The sequence below is a fragment of the Oreochromis aureus genome, linkage group 23 (assembly GCF_013358895.1).
Source record: "Oreochromis aureus strain Israel breed Guangdong linkage group 23, ZZ_aureus, whole genome shotgun sequence".
NCBI lineage: Eukaryota > Metazoa > Chordata > Actinopteri > Cichliformes > Cichlidae > Oreochromis > Oreochromis aureus.
This window is the reverse complement of record NC_052963.1, coordinates 31,080,335-31,103,333: the sequence shown is the minus strand read 5'-3', so window position 1 is coordinate 31,103,333 and position 22,999 is coordinate 31,080,335. Positions and strand designations below refer to the sequence as shown.

Here is a 22,999-nt window from a genome sequence, read left to right as displayed (position 1 = left end):
CAAATCTTGGCAAAAATTTGGATTCATTGTCATTTTCTGTCAGGTAGTCACACTGTCATGACCTTCTGATGTTGAACTGCATAAGCAGAGTTTCTCACAGTGCACCATCGCTGCTGAGGTGGAACGCAGTAAGGGAGTAATTTCTAATTTTTTAAATGATTCTGGAAGATCCCCCAAAACTTCCCCAGCACTGAGCCGGAGGATCCAATTGGCTGTCAATCAAGACACTGGACGATCCTTGACCCAAATTAAGGCCGTTACTGGTTCTGACTGCAGCCCCATAACCATCAGAGGGCATCTGAGACTGAAGGGCTTCGAAAACAAAAAACGGCTTTAAAGGCTTCATCTCCTTGAACGCCACAGAACTGACCGTTTGCAAGAGAGCTCCAAACATGGGACATTGAAAGGTGGAAGAAGAGAAAAATACTGTAGAGAAAAAATGTAACCTTAATGGTTCTGATGGTTTCCAACGTTACTGGCATGACAAGCAGATCCCACCTGAGATGTTTTCTATGTGCCACAGTGGAGGGGACGCCATAATGGTCTGGGGTACTTTTTCCTTCAGTGGAACAATGGAGCTTCAGGAGGTGCAGGGGCGTCAAACGACCACTGGCTATGTCCAGATGTTGCAGAGAGCATCCTTCATGACTGAGGGCCCTCATCTGTAGTAACGACTGAGTTTTTTAACAGGACAATGCTACACAATACACAATGCCTTCAGGACAAGGGACTTCTTCCAGGAGATTAACATCACTCTTATCCTGCGTGTTCCCCTGATCTAAATCCAATTGAGTACCTTTGGGGATGGATGGCAAGGGAAGTTTACAAAAATGGACAACAGTTCCAGACAGTAGATTGGGCCATCTTCACCACTTGGAGAAATGTTCCCCTCCCCTCATTCATGGAAACGCTTGCATCAAGCATGCTGCAACGAATTTGATCAACAGTGATCAACAATAATGGTGGAGCTACTAATTACTGAGTTCATGTTTGGAACTTTGATTTCTGGTTTGGGGGGGTTTACGGGTTTTTTTGGGGGGGTGTGGTCCTAAACTTTTGATCAGCTGTAAATCAACCTGTTTCAGTTTAAGTGTTGTTTTCAATAAATTGCATACTTAAAAAAAAGTCTTGTCTCACTCCCATTTCTTCTAGTTGCATGTTGAAGCTCCAACCATGCAAAATATGATTTTTTGCCATGTTTTCAAGTGGTCTTAAACTTTTGATTGGGACTGTATAAGATGCTGTGGCTCTGTAAACATGTTCTAATCACAGAATAAGATCCTCCAAACAATAACATCCTGACTATAAGGCAGTTCAGCTCTCTCAGGTTTTTTTTTAATAAAACAGTTTCTCTGAAAATGATTTACTTCGATATTCCTTTGTAATTAGCTAATAATAACTTGCTATTTGCACTCAGACTCATTCTCACTTTGAATCATCCAATATAGAAAGTGAAAGAAAGGTTAACCATGTCTCAACCTGATTCTGCTGATAATACGTAGAGTTCTTGTCTAAACGGCTTATGTTGGTTAGGTTTCTTAGAAAATTCTTTCATAGCTTTTTCAAGTAGAAAAAATAATACTTTACAATTACCATATAACAATGGCGACAATCCTAAGAACAGCTTCATTCAGGCTCTGGCAGAAGTTTACCAAGGCACTGCCATTTGGCCCCATCCTTCCTAACATAATACCTGTGAAAACAAAGAAAAACCTCTGAAACAATGATGGATAAAATCATTTAAATTTCTTTATTTCAGGCAAGACCTATTCAAGAAATGTCAGATAAGAACAATGCATGTTTTTACCCATGGTGGCTGAAAAAATAACAATTCCAAGGACGTTCATTCCATCACTTGTTCCTTCTCGTGTCCGTATGAGAACATCAGGGGGCGGAGTCAGGTCAAGAGCAAAATTCTGGATGTCGGTTCCGTTGTCGTCCTGAATACCGTAGACGAGTGCCCGCCGTGTGGTGGACTCTGCCTGGGCCTGACGCACTGTCGGTCTGGGCTTCACTATGTACTCGCTGCTTGTTCGATACTGTTGCCAGGGAACAGAAAGAGTTGTTCTTAAAAAAGAAGTCCTACAAAATGTAAACCTTTGTATCTGAAACTGCAGTTTGTGTCATCAGAGGTCATACCTGCTGAAATGTGGCCTGGACCAGATTTGCTGGAAACATGTTGCTGCAAGGCAAGCGCATACATTTAATGAATCATTCTAAAAGCTTGAACACAATGCAAGCTACTAAAATATTGAGCTGACCAATGCAGCGCATACATACAGACACCAAACTCAGTAGACCTCCTGTGACCTTATTTTGGAAATATCTGCACAAAGGAACTCTCTACTGTATTAATCCATTCCTCTTTTCTAATGGAGTCAGATACTGTCCTTGATTCCAAGGACAAAATTATCATCATTTGGAAACTGTGCAATAATGAAGGCCAGATGCCTGTAATGGAGAAAATAAAACCATGAAATCTTTCCACGATAGGTAGTGTCAGGAGACATAATTATTCCATCCGTCCATTGTCTGCTGATTATCCCTCTCACCAATGACCTCTTCCAGCTGTTACCGGAAGGTGCGAAGCCATTCCCAAAAAGTCAAGAGAACTGTTCTCTCCAACGTGTCCGGAGTTTGCCCCATGGATTTTTCCCAGGGGGAAATATCCAAAACACTTCACCTCCGCCTCCAGGTCAACGAGCCATCGTCAAATACCTGAAGCAGCTCAGTCGACTCTTTTTGATGTGGAGGACCTGTCGCTAAGGGAAACCCCAAACACCCTTTAGAAGAAACCCATTTCTGCTGATTGTATCTGTGATCTTATTTCTTTGTGCTCTACCAGATCGACTGATCACCACTAAAAAAAGCAAATAGAACCACATCATCTGTGAGAACCTGAGACAGCTGAATTGACACCCTCTACCCCTTGGCTGAACTTAGAGCCAAGGTCTCACTGGAGCTGTACAAGGACAGCACAGCCCACAATAATGTACCCCTGAAGCACCCTCTGAAAGACACCCTGAGGGAATCCCACACTTCATCAAATATCCTCAAGCGGATATAGAGATGATCCAGTGTTCTGTGACCAGAACAAAAAATACATCGTTACCTATTGCATAACTATTCGCAAAATTAAAAGAAAACTTAAAAAATCAGCTTCATTCACACAAAGTGGTACTACAGTATATTATTGTAGTTTTTCAACCTACGTGTATGCTTAATATAAAACAATTCATACTCATCCTCTGTTTAGTCAAACCCGGCAATGTTTCATGTTTACACAGAATGTTTCCATTTGAAGTTTTGGCAATAGTGAGATCTTTTGTCACTCCCCACTTGTTTTCAAAACATGAAGAATTTTGAATGAACTGCAGGGTTGTTTTTAGGCCAACAGATAAGTAAAAAAAACATCATACAAAACAAAAACAAAAATAAAACAAAGAAGAGCAAAACAGGAAAGGCAAATCTGCAACTTTTATTATTATTATTTAGCTACTCCTCTGCCTCCTTTCTACACATGCAGTGGGCTCGGTTTCCTTGGCAAATGTAAAAGCCAAGTTCTCCCAACTAAAGATTGTGACTTTATTAAACTATGTACTAACAAGCATTTTTTCTAAAACATTTACATTCCTATTTTTCAAATCAATATTAGATTAACAAATTGAACTTGGGTTTTTACACTGAAACACAGTGTGCGTAATAAAAACAAGAATATCATATTATGACTTCAGGGTAAAAAAAAAACCCTTGGCTGTTGTCTGATACAAAGCAGTGATATTTATGCTCTCGTCTAAACGAACTAAATTGAATTGTTTGCCTGCGGTTGCTGAAGTTGTGCAATTCAGAAGTTGGAAGCACCGACTTGGAAAGCTTGAACTCACATCATTTTCACAGTTGTTTAGAGTAATAGTCCTGTTTCAATTTCATCAGTTTTTTAAACCTTGACCAAAACCTCACCTTAACCTTTTCCAATTGCCTTTGGTTGCTCAAGCTAAACTTTCTTCTCACGCAAGCATGGGGTTGGCTTTCCAAAAAGTAACTTGAAAAACAATGATTTTGCCAGACAGACACCATGCTTAATGTTCAGGTCTGACAATAACCTCCCAAAAAAGGTCACTTTACCTCAGCCCTTACTTAGAATTTGAATTACTTGCACATTTGACAAAATGAACCTAAATTGCATTTGAATTACTGATACACTATGAATAGTGCAGGCTTCCGCTTTAAAATGAAGGGGAGATATTAAATTTCAAAAGAAGATATAATTTATGTGGTATGACTTGGAGCTTAAAGCTGCTAATGTTAGAAACCTCAAACGAGATGCACTCCAAAGGTCTGCCATTTATTTTCTAGAAATTCAGAATAGGACATAATGATACACTAAAAAAAAAAGAAATTGAGTGGTCGTTACATCTACAGGACTACAGGCAGGATCTGCATGAAATTCAGTGGCTTTATCTATTCTTGTTGAGATGACATGACACAATCCAGGAAGAGTAGCTATTTGCCCGGACTCGCGAAAATTCACAAGGTCATATGAGATTTCAAACCACTGGGGTTATAAGAGGCTGAAAAGCATCCACACACTTGTGAAGGACAAAAATATAAAGAAAATTCTGTATCAAGCCTTGTAATCATAGCTTTCCTACTTTTCTTTTAGTGCTGATTGACAGCTTGGTGGGGTGGTGGTTAGCACTGCTTCTGTGTGGAGTTTGCGTGTTCTCCCCGTGCTTGCGTGGGTTCTCTCTGTGTCATGGTCCGTGAGAGCAGTATCCGGGGAGTGTTTGGGTTGCCTTGGTGACCGTGCCCTCGGGTCAGGCCACCAGCATTGCACCTGTATTCCATCCCAGGCAATTGCAGGAGGACTATTTGACCCAGCGCAGACAGCTGCTCCACGCCAGTCCGTTAGTCATTCTTGGTGGAAACTTTGCTCTCCTAAGCTCTGAATTTATTCAAGTATTCTTTGACCCGTGTTAATATTACACACTTGTGCCCAGGTCGCCATCCGGCAGTTGAAGACATCCACTGCCTGTTGTCCTAAGTGTTTTGTATGCGAGAGAACTCTCCCTCCTAAGATTTTTCCCATGGACACCCTCCCCTAACTCTGATTCTTCCCACGGTCCCAGTCACAGCTTCCCAGGGCATTTCAGTTCCCGGTTTCCTCGGCTTGAGTTATATTCTTGTTTCCTTGGTGGTTCCTGATCGTTTATTTTAAAGAAATAAATCTGTACATAATTCACGTGAATTTCATATTGAGTTTGCTTTTGGGTCCCATCTTTGCGTGTGAACCTTAGTTCTTGACACTCTGGGTACTCTGGTTTCCTCCCACAGTCCAAAGACATGTAGTTAGTGGGGTCAGATTAATTGGTAATTCTAAATTACCCATAAGTGTGAATGTGAGTGCAAATGGTTGACTGTCTCTCTGTGTTAGCCCTGGGATAGACTGGCGACTTGTCCAGGGTGTACCCTGCCTTTTGCCCTATAACATCTGGGATAGGCTCCAGCCCCCCCACGAACATAATAAAGGTAATAGGATGGATGGAGTGACAACTATGTAAAAGTTTTTATAAATCCATTCATTTTTTAGTTAACCAAACTCTAGACTTTGTTGAACACTCCAAAAAATGGTCTTAAAATAATGACGGGAAGGATTTCCACATTAATAAATGGCTTTCTATTAGCATTAAGTATTTTTGTGGAACTAACCTAATTTGCATGGGTTGGATTAACTTAAATAAATTAAGTTGGATTCAACTACAGTAAATAATTTGATTCATCATGAATTAAATTACGTTGGTCCAACTCAAGTACATTAAGTTGGAATAACAGAATTGCATTTTAATCATGTGGAAATCCTTTCATTTATTTTTTATGTTCATTCAAAGAGGATTTTTTAGTTTATAAAGGGAAGCTTGACTTTAGCTTCCAATGATACATGAGACTTTAGAGAGTTCATTTTCTGAAATGTAATATGATTGAAAAGACAGTAATATGAACAAATCATTTGGGGAGGTGGAAATGTAATATTGGATTGGTTAGACTACGTACACGTGAGTTTTGTTTTGTCAAAAATGTCAAAATAACATGGCAGTATGGACATTTTTTTCTATTATTATCTGTCTGTTTAATTCTATTAATTTTACTGGCTGCAAACTATTCCAGGCTTTGGACAACTTGACATAAAGGAAATTTCTAGAATAGAATAGAATAGAATAGAACAGAATACAGTAGTTTTAATGTGTAAAATAGATTTCAATATAGTTTACACAAAAGCACTAAGGACGTGTTCCTACTATTGAACAGATTGTGAAACTAGTCACAACCAGCAGCACTTAGTATTGTATTTGAATGTCAAACTGTGGAACTGCAGACTTCAACTCCAAAAAATCAAACACATGCCACACTTCCATCAGTTAGTTTTTACTGACAGAGTTTTTAAGGTCACTGCTCTGATTACTGGCTTCAGACTCACCATCCAAATAAACAGCCTGAAATCAGATGCTTGGATTAGACAAGCAAACAGATACAGAGACTCGGAGTACGCCAGGTGACAGTTAATAGTCCTGTTTACAGATACTGCTTATGAGAAACTGAGTACCATCTTCTATTAAAGAAGATTAAATGGTTTTTAGTCAACAATGAAGTCATCCCAGAATACGGGAACTGAATAGTTTAAGACAACCAATATATTTAATCCTCTCTCGGGATTTGTTACAAATCCGAACAGTCTGAAAAACTAGGGTGCGGTCAGGATTGTGTCTGCTCTACAAACACACCATCACCTACTTACCCTTAGTTTAGGGTCACTTTAAAATCTGCAAGTTTTGAAAGAAAAGCACATTTCCTGTTTCTTTATTTATGATGTAAAAAAATGACAAGTAAAATAAATAATTTGTGATTCTTAATGGATTATCTATGTATGTGTACAGAGCCCCATTTTCAGCAGCCACCGTTCCCCGGCACATTATGTTACCTAATGCAAGTTTATCATGTTAAAAGGTGATCTCGGTAAAAGCCATTTCCCAATTATGTTATAAAATCTATTCTGCTGATTAAAGATCAATTTCGCTAGCTGAGAGGAGCATTAACCGACCCATTGTGAGTTAAATTATTAGCTCAAAGTAATCGCCAAGAAATAACGTACTTTTGAAACTTGTCCAGGTATTTTATTTAAAAAAAAAAAAAAAAAAAAAAAATCTGTTTTCCTGTTTTCAGTTTTCAGGATGTGTGTCATCATGCCAAAATACTGCTGTTGAGACAGACGGTGAAGTGTGAACTACAGCAATGGAACTTTTGATTATTTTGGCAAGTGTTTACATGTTTTTGAGAAAGATTCAAAGAAAAGACCTGGAGTACCTATCCTCCACTATCTGGGCAGTATTTTTGAGTCTGGTATCCATGCTAAATGATGAGATTTCTCTGCCTGTCTTGACTCAGTTTGACCCTTTGTTTGCATGAATGAAGTAAAGACCACAGAACAAACCTCATTCTTAAATCACTGGTTAAACTGAACAGAAATCCATGAGATATCTCACACAGCACATGCTAATTCAGCCCCTGTAGCAGTATGTGCTTTGTTTCTACTGTCATCAAATGAGTCAAAGTCGCATTTGTGTTTAATTCATGGCCTGGAGATAATTCTTCAGAAAACTTAGACAAATGTTCTAATCTCACCGGATCAGGTCGAGTAGTGCATCTGCAGAACTCATGATGGGTTTGCCGCTGTCCTCTGAGTCCTCTTTTTGGGCTGCACCTCCTGGGTGGATGATGGAGACCATGATGATCCCCACAATCACAGCCACAAAGGTGGTCCACAGGTAATACGATACTGTTATCAGACCGAGGCGACTGGAACATTTTGCATCGAGAGCTGCCAATCCTGACATCAAACTGAAAGAAAAAACAAGAAGTTTGGACTGAATGCATTTCAACCTTTCCACCTCTGAGTTACCTGGATCTGTATATCAGTTTCTAACACTGATGAAATATTCCAGTAATTAAAATTTTAATGGTGTGCAATATAATTTGCTCTGTCTTGCCACATATGTACATAGAACAAAAATGTTCTGGGAGGGTCCTGGATGATCGATGGTTCGTTCATGGGTTTGAATTCATCATCTGGCCGTGACTTTCTGTGTGAAGTTAGCATGTCTGTGTGGGTTCTCTCCAGGTACTCTCCAGCTTCCTAACACAGCCCAGCCATTCAGTTAGTGGGGTCGCGTTAATTGGGGATTCTAATTTGCCCATAGATGTGACTGTGAGTGTGAATGTGGTCTGTGTCTCTGTTTTAGCCCTTTGACAGACAGGGTGTGCCCTGCCCCTATGGTAGCTGGGTTCCATTCCCCCTGTGACCCTGAATTGGATAAGTGGAAGAAATTGGATGGATGGATGGACCGACTGGTAAATTCAAAACAATACTCTGGTGTGGCATAGAGGTGATCAGATTGTGGCGCTGCTAAGGTGTTACCGAAGACCAGGTTGCTTTGATTGCGACCTTCAGTTTGTCTGTACTTTGTTGGGTTGGGTATTTTTTTATTATCTTCTTGACAATAAACCACAGCTTGGCCAATCAAGCACAGCAATAACATCATCAGTAAAGAATTTGGTAGTAGTTTTGGTGCTGTGGACAGGTCCTAAGTCCTGTGGAAAAGAAAATCAGCTGCTCCATAAATCTTCTCAGCAAATGGAAGCAAAAAGTGCTCGAAAGTCTTCTGGTAAATAGCTAAATTTACTTTGGACTTAATAAAATATAACTTTTCATGACAATCCTCTCAAGGCTGCAGTTATCCCTGTTGCTTGTGCACCTTTTCCTACCACACTTTTCCCTCCCACTAAGCTTTCTATTAATATACTTTCATATTGCATTCTGTGAACAGCCAGACTTTTCAGAAATTTCCTTCTGAACTAGGAGTACACAAGGTATTTCTATTCCAAATATGAATTTACTCAAACTCAAAAGTTTTAGCAGTAACACAAATTTTGTGTTTCATAAATGTTGCCAATTTAGTTTTTAATTTATATTATTTTGTTACATTTCTAAGAGTGAATAACAATAAAAAGCACTTCAGAAGTTTGAAAGCTATTATTGGTAAATACATCAAAATTAAGCTTTGGCAGTGGTGCCACTGCTGGTATTAAAAAATTCTAATATTTATCTGTGACATTTTTTCCACATTACATGCGAGTACATTTTGATCTAGTACCAATGTAACACACAGACAAAAGTATTCGGACAGCAAAGAGCAAAGGACACATAGGAGAAGAGCATCAGGTGGTTAAAACACTGGACTCAAATGCAGGAAGCTGTGGTTTGTTTCCCAGTTTCATTTCCCTTTAAAACAACGAGGGATGCTCCAAAAGCTACTGATATGGACGGTGATCATTTAGACATATCCTACATACTGACTGTTCAAAGTAAATTCCTCAAAGTAAAAATGTTAGTTTCATCTGTGAAAGCAAACAAAAGAGAAATGCAATGAGACAAATCATTAAAGAACCATCATCAAAACCAAAGATTAAACTACATACAAATTCTCAAAACAAGATTAATGAAGAAGCGTTTTGTATTTCTCAGCAAATAAGAAAATAAATGCTTTTAAAATGTATTTTTTCCATGCAAAATCTTATTCAGTGAGCTACTTTTATGTCTTGAATAATAAACTGCATTTCCTTACATGGGATGTTTGTTAGTAATTTTACTGGTATATAAACAGATTTATGAGCAAAGCTCCAATAGAGATAAGTTGGAGCAATGAAACAAACTGTAAAGACGTGCAGGCAGCACACTGACATTTTAAAAAAGGAGAATTTTTATGGACTTGAGTCTAAAGAGGTCTTTTCTGTGGAGAGAGACATAAAGTTTTCACTCTCAATGGATAAAATAATGCACTTTTTTCAAAATCACAGGCTTATCTCAGTTTTGCAAAAAAATCATAACACAGTCGTTTGTCAGGACTGTGTTATAATAGTAAGATGGGCCCACTTCCAACACATAATTTTACAACATGAAGGTTACTGGTGTGAAAGAGTGTACTTTAACCCAAACCACAATGACTTTCTAAACCGACCAGACAGCTTTTAGTGTCCACATTCAAAAAGTAACAAGCCGGTGAAAACGAATCTAAAAAGGAAGTGAAAAAAAAAAAAAAAAAGCAGTGAGGTTTATAAACCTGTGCTACTACCATCCCTCCAGGCTTCTGACCTTCATCTTTGGTTTATATTACAATAGTGGCTAATAATACTGAGCTAAGATAAAGAGAAGCAATAAGCAGGCACTGTGTGAGAACACACTGTGAGAGCTTTGGTGTTAATACTCGATGAGCTAACAAAGAAACAGAGATGAACTGTTCAATCGACGGATCAAGCTCAAATGGAGCTAGGATGAATCAAAGGCAAACAATATTACAAATGACACTTATACTGTCATATACTGTCAGTTTAAGCACAGGTAAGCAGCTGATCAAATTATTTTGCTATTTTTCTATTCACGTGGATTTAAAATTAAGTACAGCCTTATTGCATCTATCATTTTATTCATATTTTATTTTAGATTCACGTTTTTTTTGACAAACTTGATTCCAATGTCAATTATCCCAAACCAGCAGATTGTAAATGTGCGTATGTCTTTTGGGTCATTGTGTTAGAGCTGTACTGACGTGCAGGTACCTGGAGACGACGAGCGGGAGAATCAGCATCTTCAGCATCCTCATTAGTAGCTCACCAGGAAACTGAAAGTACTTCACCTCCTGTCAGGGTAAGAGAAGAGAAATAATGGTCACAGGTAATTTTAGGAAGTCTATCAGGCAGACTTTTGAAAAGGACCTTATGTTACTTAAAAAGAAATAATGAACAGGAGCAGGGCATGACAGTGACGCATAATGAATTATCTTTTGAAGAGTTTAGATGAAAAAATTCAGTTTCATGGACAGAAATGAGACTCTGGACTATTTTCCTTCGTTGCTAATAAATGGGTACATCTTTAATCTGCATTGTAAACATGTAAAGCATTTTATTCGCTTCCCATTGTGAATGCAATATTTAAAGTAATTAGGTTTACAGTTTTCCAACATTATCTAAATCATACCTCCATCTCACCCTATCTCTTGCACTCTGTCACACCAACTCTCTGCATGTCATCCTTCACTACATCTGTAAATCTTGCTCTTTGACTGCTGCCTGGCAGCTCCATCTTCAGCCTTCTTCCTCTGTATGTTCTCCAAACTGTCCTAGCCTCGTGTCTCTAACTTTGTCTCCAAACACCTCAGCCTCAGCATTCCCTCCTTATGTTCTCCTTTCTAATCCTGTCCCTCCTGCTCACTCCCAGCATTCTTAACATCCACCATCATACAGGAAGAAAATACATATCCAGCACAAGCTATTATAAAAAATGTGTTGCTGAATTACACTTAAATTTTCTAGATTTTCTAGTACAGAAAATCTTTTGATTCATCACTGTCCTTTCCACACCTCTGCAAGGTTGAGAAACAAAATATCATAAGTCTTGCAGAAATAGAAAACAAAATATTTTGTCCTTACACTGAGTTTAACAAGCAAAATGGTGTTTGAAATTTTGATTTTCACAGCAGTAACAATTCGTGGAATTTGAGAAAAAAGTGATCATTTCATCTAAAGGATGGATGTAACACCCTTAGATGAGGGCTGGTTGCAGCAGCATAACAGTGGCTCACAGTATCAAGTAGCAACCTGTATTGAAAAGTGGTTTGTTTCTGTAAAATTGTAGTGATACATACTATTCAACAGTAACAAAACAGTATGTGCCCCAGAGCCCAAGCTTGGGCATCATTTAGAGACTCAAATCTCAAAAGATGGGAAACAAATCCAGCACTCACGGATCAAGTGTTCTATTTTTGAATCCTCTCAAGGAGCAGGTGTATGCTGGTTGAATTTCACTCTACTTGGTGAAGCACGCTGACAATAAGCACAAAGAATGAGAGAAAGAACATGGGAACTTATATAAAGGAAGGATGGAGGCGAATTGGTAAAAGAGAAGCTGGAGAAAGTGTTTTCCCTTCTTGCTATTGGGTGAAGCAGGATGTTAAGAGCCACCACATCATCTACAAGCTTATGTCAGTAGAGAAAAGGGTTCTTCAGGTATTGTCTTTAGGTTCAGTAGTTGGCTAAAATGGGAGAGCGTAACAAATGTGATCATTTCATAGCAGTTGTAACTGAAAACCAAGATTTGTGAATGTTTTCTCCCTTCTTTAGACTTTAACCCAGGGTTAGCACCAGACCATATGAAGTCGACGGGTGGTCACTTGGCTCAAGTCATGCCATGCACAATTATAACCATACATGCACAGTACACCCATAAAATAATGTAGCCACAATTTTAAACAGTCTAAAAACACCTGTCTTAGATTGCAGAGCCAAAGCAGGAAACAAACAGGAGAAACATTTTCCCTGAAAGTGGATCAATGAGCTCACCGGCTAATTGTGAACACAGAATCTCCTCAGCACATTTCTACTTGTTTCGTAGTTTTTGAGTAGGTCCATGCCTTAAAAGTAGCTGCACAAACTGATGACTGAGGTATTTTTGGTTTCAAAGAGATATTAGAAGCAGTCTGACCGTCATAGGCCTATCCACTCTGTGTCTTCCTCGGTTACCAGGACTGCTACAGAAGCACTAAAGTGTTAACTGAAAAACTTGCACGGCTATGACTTTTTACTAATATGGCTATTTAAGGTTTTCATTAACAAACTATATGAATTAATGTAACTTTTATTATTAATAGAATTCAGCTAAGGGGGCACAGATACTTTATTGGGTGGGCCTAACAACAACACTGCTTTAACCTATTCATATTACAGTATCCATAAAGAACTTCTGTACATTAATATTAACAGCTGTAGCAGAAAGCTAGCTCTCTTATTCATAAAACTGGCTCTGTGCCACAACTAGGCAAACTATAACCCTGGTAGCTCTGATGCTAGCGCTTAAAACCCAGCTAGCTGGAGCTGCCATGACTGACATATCAAACATTTTGGACATTTACTGCAGTGCTGTTTCTTTTTGTTTCAATTCAATGGGCTACATACTGAACTTTAGAATTAGAAACAAAGTATCAATCCTTATTGAAAATCGGTATTTAGATCGATCCGCCCAAGTCTACATATGACCAGGATTCCTTTTTAATGCCTTCTACGTGAGGTGCTCTGTGAAAACCCAGGGCAGATTGATGACAGCAATGTCGCTAACAATTTCTCCGTCATTGAGGGGGGAGTGCCACAGAGTCAGTTATTTCTTTTTAATTCAGATTCATTCCTGACTGAATCAGTGGAAAACAATTATCAGGGTGAATTAACAAATTATTAAATAAATTTAAAAAGCAAAAAAAAAATTGAATGGAATTGTATGATAACAAAAGATAATGTTCTTCCACACTTTGTGTTGCCAAGGCCGATTGACTTCGATGTTGACTTTAGCCTTGAGATGAAATTATGTCCCTGCCTGTAGCAAAAGCTGTGATGTTTGAGTTTTATAATTCCAGCTGAAACAAGGTAGGCGATGAGTATTTTATCAAGGTTGTAAATCCCACAAAGCCTCAGATCTTCTATCCCTTTCAGTCATATATATTTTCCCCCCTAACTGGCAGTTTATTATAACATACTGGAACAACTGTAAGTTCATGACCTGCGACAAATTGATAGCCTGTCCCGGGAGTACCAGGCTATCAATTCATCGCATGGATGGAAAATGTGATGTTAAAGTGGTCCAGAAAAAGAAAAATCTCACTGTTACCTTTCAATGGTGTTGCATTTCTTTGATGTTTACATGAGAAGTTATTAAGCATTAAACAGAGATTTGTTAAATCAGATGGAAAAAACAGCTGCAGCAGAGCGGGCTTACACATATGGACAGAGTATTAACATGGATGACATATCAGCTTTTGACCTACAACAGCTTACATTTCTCTACTTTTCACTACATATGTTCAGATTTCATTTTATTCAGAAATTGCCCCAGTTGGTCAATATAGAAAACATGTAGTCGCTTTCTTGTTTGACCTTTGTTGTCCTCTATGTTTTGAATTTGGATTTCATTGTTGATTGTAGCCTCCCTTGTGTTTCTCCATGTTCAGTCATGTATTAGTTTTGTTTCTGTGTTTTGTTGCTCCCAGTTTTATTTTGTAAGTCTTCTGTCTCTTGTGCTTTCCTTTTATTTTCACTTAAGCAGGGGTTTCATTTCAGCTCTGCATTGTTGCCCCATGTCTCCACTCTACCAAATTTACTTCCTGCGTGTTCTCTAGATGAATGTGGTGTGCCCGGCACAAGTTCTTTTTTGAAAAACCTGTACTGTAATGGACCCAGCACAGGAGATTTTCCTGGCATATTTCTTAATGATGACAATGAATGCACTTGTAAAGAAAATACACTGAAAAGCAGTAAGACCATGTTTGTTTTGTATTTTTATAAAACTTATACATCTCTTAATATCATTCATTCATTCAATCCAGGAAATGCCCAACTCATTACAGGGCTGCACAGTGATGGCAACAAGAAAGATCAAAAGAAACATTTATTCTATTATTAAACTTAATTGGCTCAAAATGTAAAAGAACCCACCCACCACTTTAATCACACCCTGGATCTTGTTCTGACATGTGACATAGGAACTGAACATTTATACAGTGTTCCCTGAAAACCCTCTTTTGTCTGATTACTTCTTAATAAAACCTAAGTTTACAATAATGGATGACACAATAGTGGGTAATACATTTCACTACTGTAGATGTCTTTCTGAAAGTGCAGTAATTACATTTAAGGATATTTTTCCTCACTTATGGTGTCTTGTGCCAACACAGTGCAGAGCTGCTACTTAAACTCTACTCCCACAGAGGTCGATTATCTTGTTAATAGTGTCGCATCACCATTGTGCATGACTCTGGATACTGTGGCGCTTCTGAAAAAGAAAGCCTCAAATCACAAGTACTTGACTTCCTGGTATAACTCTCTAATGTGCACCTTATAGCAGATAACCCAAAAGTTAGAGAGGAAATGGCATCTCATTAATTTAGAAGATCTTCATTTAACCTGGAAAAATAGTTTATTGCTCTATATAAAAGCCCTCCTAAAAGGCTAGGACATCTTTTCATTAGTGAAGAAAATAAGAGCAACCCCAGTTTTCTTTTCAACACTGTAGCCAGAATTGGTCTGCTGAGCCAAACTTTCCTTGAACCTTAACTAGTAATGAGCTCACAAATTTCTTCACAAATAAAAATCTAACCAATAGAGAAAAAATGATTCATAACCATCTCATGGCAGCATCATTACATGCAGATACTTTCAATAACAGTACCACTGATGAGTCTCTCCAGTTAATCTTTGTGAGTTAACTTCAGTAAACACTTCCTCCAAACCTTCAATGTGTCTATTAGACCCCAATCCTACAAGACTGCTCAAAGAAGTCCTGCCATTAATTAATGCTTAAATATGATTAATAGAGATAGTTTAATCGTAAATATGATCCATCAATCTCTATTAATAGACTACATATCACAGACCTTTAAGGTTGATCCAGCTGTCTTAGTTAATTATAGGTCAATCTCCAATCTTCCTTTTATATCAAAGAGAGAAAAAGTAGTTTTAAAGTTAAGTGTCTAATCAAAGACACTTATATTTCAAAAAAATCATATTTTTTTTATCTGTCACAAATCACAAAATCAACACCTACTGTATGATGGGGTGAAAGTGGAGTTCATCTGACTATTACTCAGTTTTATGGAAAGAAATCCCTTCCGATTGACTTTAAGAAACTCCCAAAGCAACATCACTGGTGTGTAAAGTAGACCTTGTTGTTCATTCCACTCACAGACTTCTATTACTCAATAGAGACTTGCGTAGGTGGAAGGAATCTTTCAACAGGAAAAGAGGTGAGAGTCGTGGCTAAGCACAGAGAGGTAAATCTAATATGCAAGTTTTGGGGGACAGTTTGTCTGCAGATCCCGTGGGGGTTTGTGTGTTTGTGAGTCCACCAGGCTTAACACTGGCCCCTGTCCAGTCCAACAGTGGACAGCTGTTCTCTATCAGCTCTGCTGTTTCCATCCCATGCAGCCAGAGCTCATATCTCCACCCTGTCAAAATGAAGCTGGCAGTGGATCAGTTGCTTGACAAAGCTTCTTTCCTCCCAAGTCGTCTCTACAGGCGCAGTGCAGTTTCAAAGCTCTGAACCAGGAGCCCGTGTCCCATGATCATGCAATTTAAAATATAATTGCCTTCATGCGCCAGAATATAAAGATCAATTGAATATGTGCTACACAAAACCTTACGTAAAAAGTATAAGTTTTTTATTCTCTTCTCTTCTCATCTCATCTCATCTTCTTCAGGCTCGGTTTATCTTGTGTTAAATTAATCAGTTAGTGTCCTTCATTAATAATGAGGGTGTTATAACGTTTTCACATATGAGATGAGGTGAACAAGGTGTATTGTTTATTTATTTTAATGTTAAACATGTGATTGAGGCTTCAATTTTGAAGTTTGAAAATACAAATGGTAATTGAAAAAAGTGAGTCCTTAGAAGTGCTGTACTGGTTTCAGAACCATTATTAGAGCATGAGCACCACAGAGTTTACTGTGTATAATCTGGATTTTTTTTGGCTTTTAATCTCTGTCTGTTAGATTGTCAGTACTTCCACCTTTGTCTTGCTCGCCCAGTGTTTCCAGTGTCCACTTAGTCATCTGTGTATAATAATCAAAGCATCTGTTATGTTCCTGTGAAGTCTTATGTTGCTTGCTCCTGTTTCTAAAAATAACAATTTGATATAATATAAAAATATGTTTATTCTAAATAATAAATAATAATTCATGAATTCAAATAAATATAAATTTTTAATAACATAACACCTAATCACATATGAATATAAATGATCATTAAAGGCCCTTTAAGTTTATGTAAGTCCATCCATGCATCCATCTATCCAAATGACAATCGCTGGGTAAGTTAAATGTGAATGGTATATTGTAGCAATTAAACAAATAATTAAGTTCAGGTACAAATAGAGGGGCCGGCTTAGAAAAAGTGCATAAAACTCATTTCGTGGGTGTGATAATAGCTGACAAAATTTGCTGGAAATGTCACATGTGAAAAATCTGTTACCGTTCTCTACCATATTTAGACTACTGTGTGGAGACGGGCTTATTTTTATTGTATTTGTATTTACATGTTCAAAATCGAATAATTAGTCTATCAACTTGTCTGTCGATCCATCCATGCATCTGTCTGTCCATCCATTCATTATCTTCCACTTATCTGAAATCGGGTGTGTACAGGACCTTGTGGAGCTCCTTTTGTGAGAGAGACTGTTGACATGGACAAACAATCTCTGTAATAAATAAATAACTTAAACCAGCCAAACATGATTTCCTCAATCAGCAATACTTTTCAGTGAAGTGATTACACATTTTTATTACAGGCACAATATCTGTAATCACAGCGTAGACAATTTTCTTCCCTGCAAAGCTTCAGTTTACTATTTTACTTTTATATTTTTTTGTTTTTACATTTTTTTTTTGTATAGCTTTAGTCTTTTAATTCATTCTCACTACTCTCAGCCTAACATTCAGCCACATATTTTCTTTAGGAGTTGGTAGAGACCAGAAACAGTTAAGCAATAATTTGTTTCTTTCAATGTGTAAATATGCAGCTCTTTGTTTACAAGGTATCCATATGAAAGGAAAGTTTGCAAGCGTTCAGTTGTGAAGACTGTCTTCTTGCCAATAGCAATCATGGTCTTTTGTGGTAATTAAGATAAGATAAGATAAGATAAGATAACCTTTATTAGTCCCACACGTGGGAAATTTGTTTTGTCACAGCAGGAAGTGGACAGTGCAAAAGTTATGAAGCAAATTGTTGGATGTTATACATTTAGTCACTCACAAAAAAATCCAGGAGAGCTGTGGTGGTGCACATTTTCACAGATAGGCTGAAAACAGGGCAGTGACCCCAAGCAAACAGATGCGGTGGCTTTAAAAACAGTCGGTGTCCTGAACTAATCCCACTAGAAATTGGTGGGATGATACAAGGACAGCATTTTACAGGAATTATTTATATAGGGAGGCAAACTGACAGGAATACACAGGCTTCAGTACTGCGCTGGAGTGATCTGAGCCCCTAGATCCCCTAGCAATATGATTGTGTTAGTGAGTTAGCCTTGGTCCAGACTCATCACCACCTAATTCCCTAATCATGATCAGATCCAAAGATCCAAAGTTCTTTATATAAAAAGCATTCAAAAAGCAACACAACTTGATATCTAACCAACCAAATTAAACACATACCATATTAATGTCTCATTTGAGCAAAGCAGCACTTCTTTAGTTATCTGGGGAACAGGGGTACAAGTCAAACTCAACAATATAACTTAGATCAAGCACCTCTTTGCAAACATTATTAGATAAGAGTTTGAGTAGAGAATAATAATTCTGAGAGTCAGTCTTAAAGATCTTTAAAAAGCATCAGCCAGATTGAAATTCATCATAGTTATCGTTAAAGGAATTAATTTATTTCATTTAAAAAATATTTGGAGGAATAAAGGTCTGAAAATATTCTAAACTATCCAAAATACAACTATTAAAAAGAGAAATGAACGGCACTGGAATGGAAGTGTAATATTGTTTTCCAGGGTTAACAGAGGGAGTTCACTGAGGGGGTTATTGCTGAAAGAGGACAGGAGTCAAGCCATCTGAGTCTAGTGTGGAAGTGCAGCTGAATCCCATATTACAGCATTTATGAATTTATAAAGATAAATATCAATATGTTGTTCACTTTGTTTTTGTTGTTGTTCTTCACATTATCGCTGCTTTTAGCATCTGAGGTATGTCATTTAAAGTCATACTTTTACTGACTGACACAAAATCCACACTGCTGTGCTGTCTGAGTCATCCATCACGCTGTGTCCCAACCTCTAAGTGCAACTTCACTATGCATACTATTTATACTATTCACTGGTCATGGATTCTCCTGCTGCTGATTTGCAACTGTGGGCTTGTTCTTTATTGTTTTGTCTGATCTTGATATGGTGTTATTGCTTGTCATTTTGTTAAACCAACCTAGTCATTTTCAGTAAAGTATCTTACCGCATTGATTGCACACAAAAATGCGGTCCCTGCATTTTTTGGATGAGATTAAACAGTTTCTGTTTGGTGTGTGGAACTGAGGTGAGAAGTGCTACACAGTGGGGCGTTTCTTTAAAGTGGCTTTGAAAATACCTTAAGATGAGCACTAAAAAAAATCTAATTTATTAAACATTCCATCTCTCTTTGTACTTCATGTTAACCTTCCCTCTGCAACACTTTTTGCAGAGGGAAGGAGGTTTTTCAAAGAGCTAAAGGGACATTCTTATAATAAAATTTTTAATTAGCCCAACTTTGAGGCAATAATTATATGGACTTCGGATGTGTCATAAATAAAAAGATGAGTAACAAAAAGAAAAAACAAACAAACAGAAAAAAAACGTTACCATAAGAAAGTCACTGTGATGTCACCTTTGGAATAAAAAACTCAATGATTTATTCTTTACTTCTATATTTTTTCATACGTAAACTGGGAGTTTTTTCATATAGTACATGCAGACAGTGTGTAGCAATTGATTAGCAGTAGTTAACTATGTATTTTAATTCCCTTACTTGAGTTGCATGAAGCAGTATTAGCTTCTAGCTGGCAGACCAACTGCTGTGGAAAGTTGCTGACGTCGCGCTATGTGACACGAATTGCTGCAGTTTTATTGACTTCAAGGGCCAAAAAAAATCTTCCTTTTTCTTTTTTTGTTACTGACATTCCTGCATTGTGAGTTATGTTCAGTGCAAACAGTCTAACTGGCTGCAGAAGTCCATTCATCCATTTTCAAATGCTCATCTGGGTGTAGGTCGCACAGGCAGCAGTCTCAGCCAAAACCTCCCTCTCCATGCTTACCTCTTCCAACACTTCTTAGGAGAGACTGAGGGATTCCCAAACCAGTGGAGAGATGCAATTTCTCCAGCATCCTGTGTCTGAGCCTAGCCTCAACTAAGAGGCATCCAGGAGGCACGCTCATCAGATGCCTGAATTAACTCCACTGGCTCTCTTCGATCAGAAGCAATGACCCCACTCTAAGCCCTCCTGAATAACCCAGTTCCTGACCCCATAATGCTTTGTACGCTTCTTGTATCCGCGATCTTATTCTTTTGGTCTCTACCCACAACTCATACCAACAGTTTTTCATTAAAACAACAAAACAAAACAATAAAAAAAACTGTAACTCTGAGAGAGGATGCACCTAACACCCAAAACACTGAGCAGGGGGAAGAGAGCAAAACTGGAGAATTGTTTTTGGAAAGACACATTTTCATAAATAATACAAGCTTCCTTGAAATATTAATGAAGGTCAAGGATTTTCCATTCAGAATAACTGTATTGTTACTAAACACGATTGCATTGTTAGTTTAATTTTCACCTTGTAAGGCTGTGTGTGTAACCGTGTGTGTGTGTGTGTGTGTGCAGGTGTTTGTGCACGATCATGGCAAAATGTCCGTTTGTTCCTGTTGTTGTATTTCTTTTTTGGAGCAGAAAAACTGGATTGCTACTGTATATGTCTGAGTTTTTTCTCATATTTTGTCACAAAAATTAAAAGGTGTTGACAAGAATAAAATTTTTTGCAGATGTGTGTACTGTGACCCATTGATATGTAAAAATGTAGTAGTTACTGCAGTGTTTTTTTTTGCAGATCTTTCTTTTTTTCTTCTTTTTAAATTTTGATTTAGCAACAAAATTGGCAGTTGCTTGCTTGCTTGATTCTTGTAAATGTTGTTGCAGTCTTATTTATACTTTCAGGCTGTGCAAAGTTAGTATCTTATTATTTTAAAAGCAAAAACTGTCTAAGTTGTCACAAAAAAGAAAATGCTGCAAAGGTGTGGTGAACAAGAGGCGTCCAGCATGCTAAGAAGCTAAAAACACTAGTATACTATCCATCAACTTATGAAAGTCATGTTTTCCACAGAGTTGATGAATGTAGGGGTGGTGTCAGGGGGAGGTGTACAAACAGTGGACTGAGGGTCTGCAGGGCAAAGCGGGTGCATTATGATAGCTAAAGCGCTTTTCTGTTAAGCAGAGAGAGCTTAGTTTGCTGTGTAAGAGCAGGATTAGCACTTGCATACGACCAGCAGAGAAGGTCTGTTGCAGCTCTGCTCATCTTGCACTCAGGCATTAAGGGTCAATGTGCGTATGCCTGCATGTGTGTGTGCGTGTGCAGTGAACTGGGCAGTGCAATTTGACAGGTTTCACTAACCAAGTGTGACACAATGAAGCATTAGAGTACAATAAACAGCATCACTGAGAAAAGTTAGTTATAGTTATATATACTAAACATTATGTTTTGTAATACATCCATGTTGCATATAACTGCATGTTTATATATATATATATATATATATATATATATATATATATATATATATATATATATATATATATATATATATATATATGTGTGTGTGTGTGCGTGTGTGTGTGTGTGTGTGTAAAAGCTGCCAATGGATTGGAAAGTTTCCTTTACAAAATGTGAGCTTAAAGTTTGAAAGCTGTAGGTGCAGGAAGCTTCAAAAAACGGTATTATTGGTTGGATAACTGAAAATATAGGTTCCAGCATTTCTAGAGCTTTCTACCAAGAAATAAAATTATTTCCACGGCTTATGCCATCATGTCGGACCTGCCGGACGTTATTTCTTATTTAATAGAACTGTTATCTCTTGCACCAAAGGACATCTTATGTCATGGTGCTTGTACCATAATGGACTCCTTGTATTTCTAATACCTCAGTTTCCTGTGCACCCTTCAGTGCTTCCCTGTCTGCTTTCCTGCTTGTTTATCCTTCAGTTTTTCCCAGTTTTATTTCAAAAATTGCTATCTTCATGTGTCATACTGTGTATTTCCTGCCTTCTTGCCCTGCTGTCATCAGTTTCACCTGCTCCTATTAGTTCTGCTCTTTGTTTAGTCCTGTTTCTCTCTCATTCTGTCTGTTTGTCTTATTTACACTTCACTCTTCCTCATTGTTTTCCCTCAGCCTCTCGACCAGCACTTTCAATTGCAAAGTGATTGCACAGGTTACCTAGTGGGAGGCGACTTGAAGGCTTGCAAATAGTTACAATTTATAATTTAATTTGTTGCACTTGCAGAAAGATAACCAACATATTACAACCAATCAGAATTAGCCTTTACTACAGAACACAACTCATCTTCAATGTGCCTCTTTGCAATAGGCGATTTAACAGGTTGCTCTGAATGTAAGCAGTTAATGTGATGTTCTTTATTGTGAGGTTTTTTTTGTTCTGTATGTAGAGGGTAACAGATTTGCAGTAGACCTGCAACAGATTTATCACACTTAATCAGACAAAAGAGTGCATGTAATTGCCAGCCTAACCATTCAAACACAAATAGACAGCAGGCTGACTCTGTCTAATTGTCACTTTATCACTTGTTACAAAGTTACTTTGAAGATGGCATGCCACCGTGACCAGTCTCAGACTTGGCTACCATCTTTGAAGCAACCAAATGAGTGACAGCACGATCGCAACTACACTGGTCATACTTTTTATTTGCTAAATATTCTTCTTCTGTTTGCATTTAGGTCATTTTGAAATACACATACAAGACTCGAGATGAAAAAATGCCTTGTGCCTTGCAGCACCACAGCTGCAGTTTGATTCCAGCTAGTGACTTGTGCATTCTCACATCAAATATGCAGAAATAATTTTCCTCTTTCAGTAGGAAAGAGGGGTTTTCTCTAATGCGGTCTTTCCTCTGCAATATAAAAGGCTTTGAGGCAACTGTTGTTATAACATCGTGCTATAGAAATAAAAGTGAGCTGAATTAATTTGAAAAGTATGGAAAACAGACTATTAGAGTGTTTAGCTGCTTCACCTTGGGGCTTTCAGTCACTCTGAAAAAAAGGCGTAGGTCTAATCAGTGCTTCAGTCAAAAATATACAAGAGCCACTTTGTTAGGTAC

The 22,999-nt window shown here is 37.9% G+C and overlaps 1 protein-coding gene across 1 annotated transcript in view; it reads right to left on the bottom strand.

Annotated features, from left to right (window-relative positions):
• The window catches only part of slc1a7b (solute carrier family 1 member 7b), a 47,493-nt gene that overhangs the window by 19,297 nt on the left and 5,197 nt on the right, over positions 1 to 22,999 (bottom strand). The window contains exons 2-6 of the mRNA XM_039606359.1: positions 10,669 to 10,748; positions 7,678 to 7,893; positions 2,140 to 2,182; positions 1,808 to 2,039; positions 1,594 to 1,693 (exon numbers count right to left, since the gene is read on the bottom strand). Coding sequence (XP_039462293.1) covers positions 1,594 to 1,693; positions 1,808 to 2,039; positions 2,140 to 2,182; positions 7,678 to 7,893; positions 10,669 to 10,748 — 671 coding nt within the window. The remainder of the gene's footprint in view (positions 1 to 1,593; positions 1,694 to 1,807; positions 2,040 to 2,139; positions 2,183 to 7,677; positions 7,894 to 10,668; positions 10,749 to 22,999) is intronic.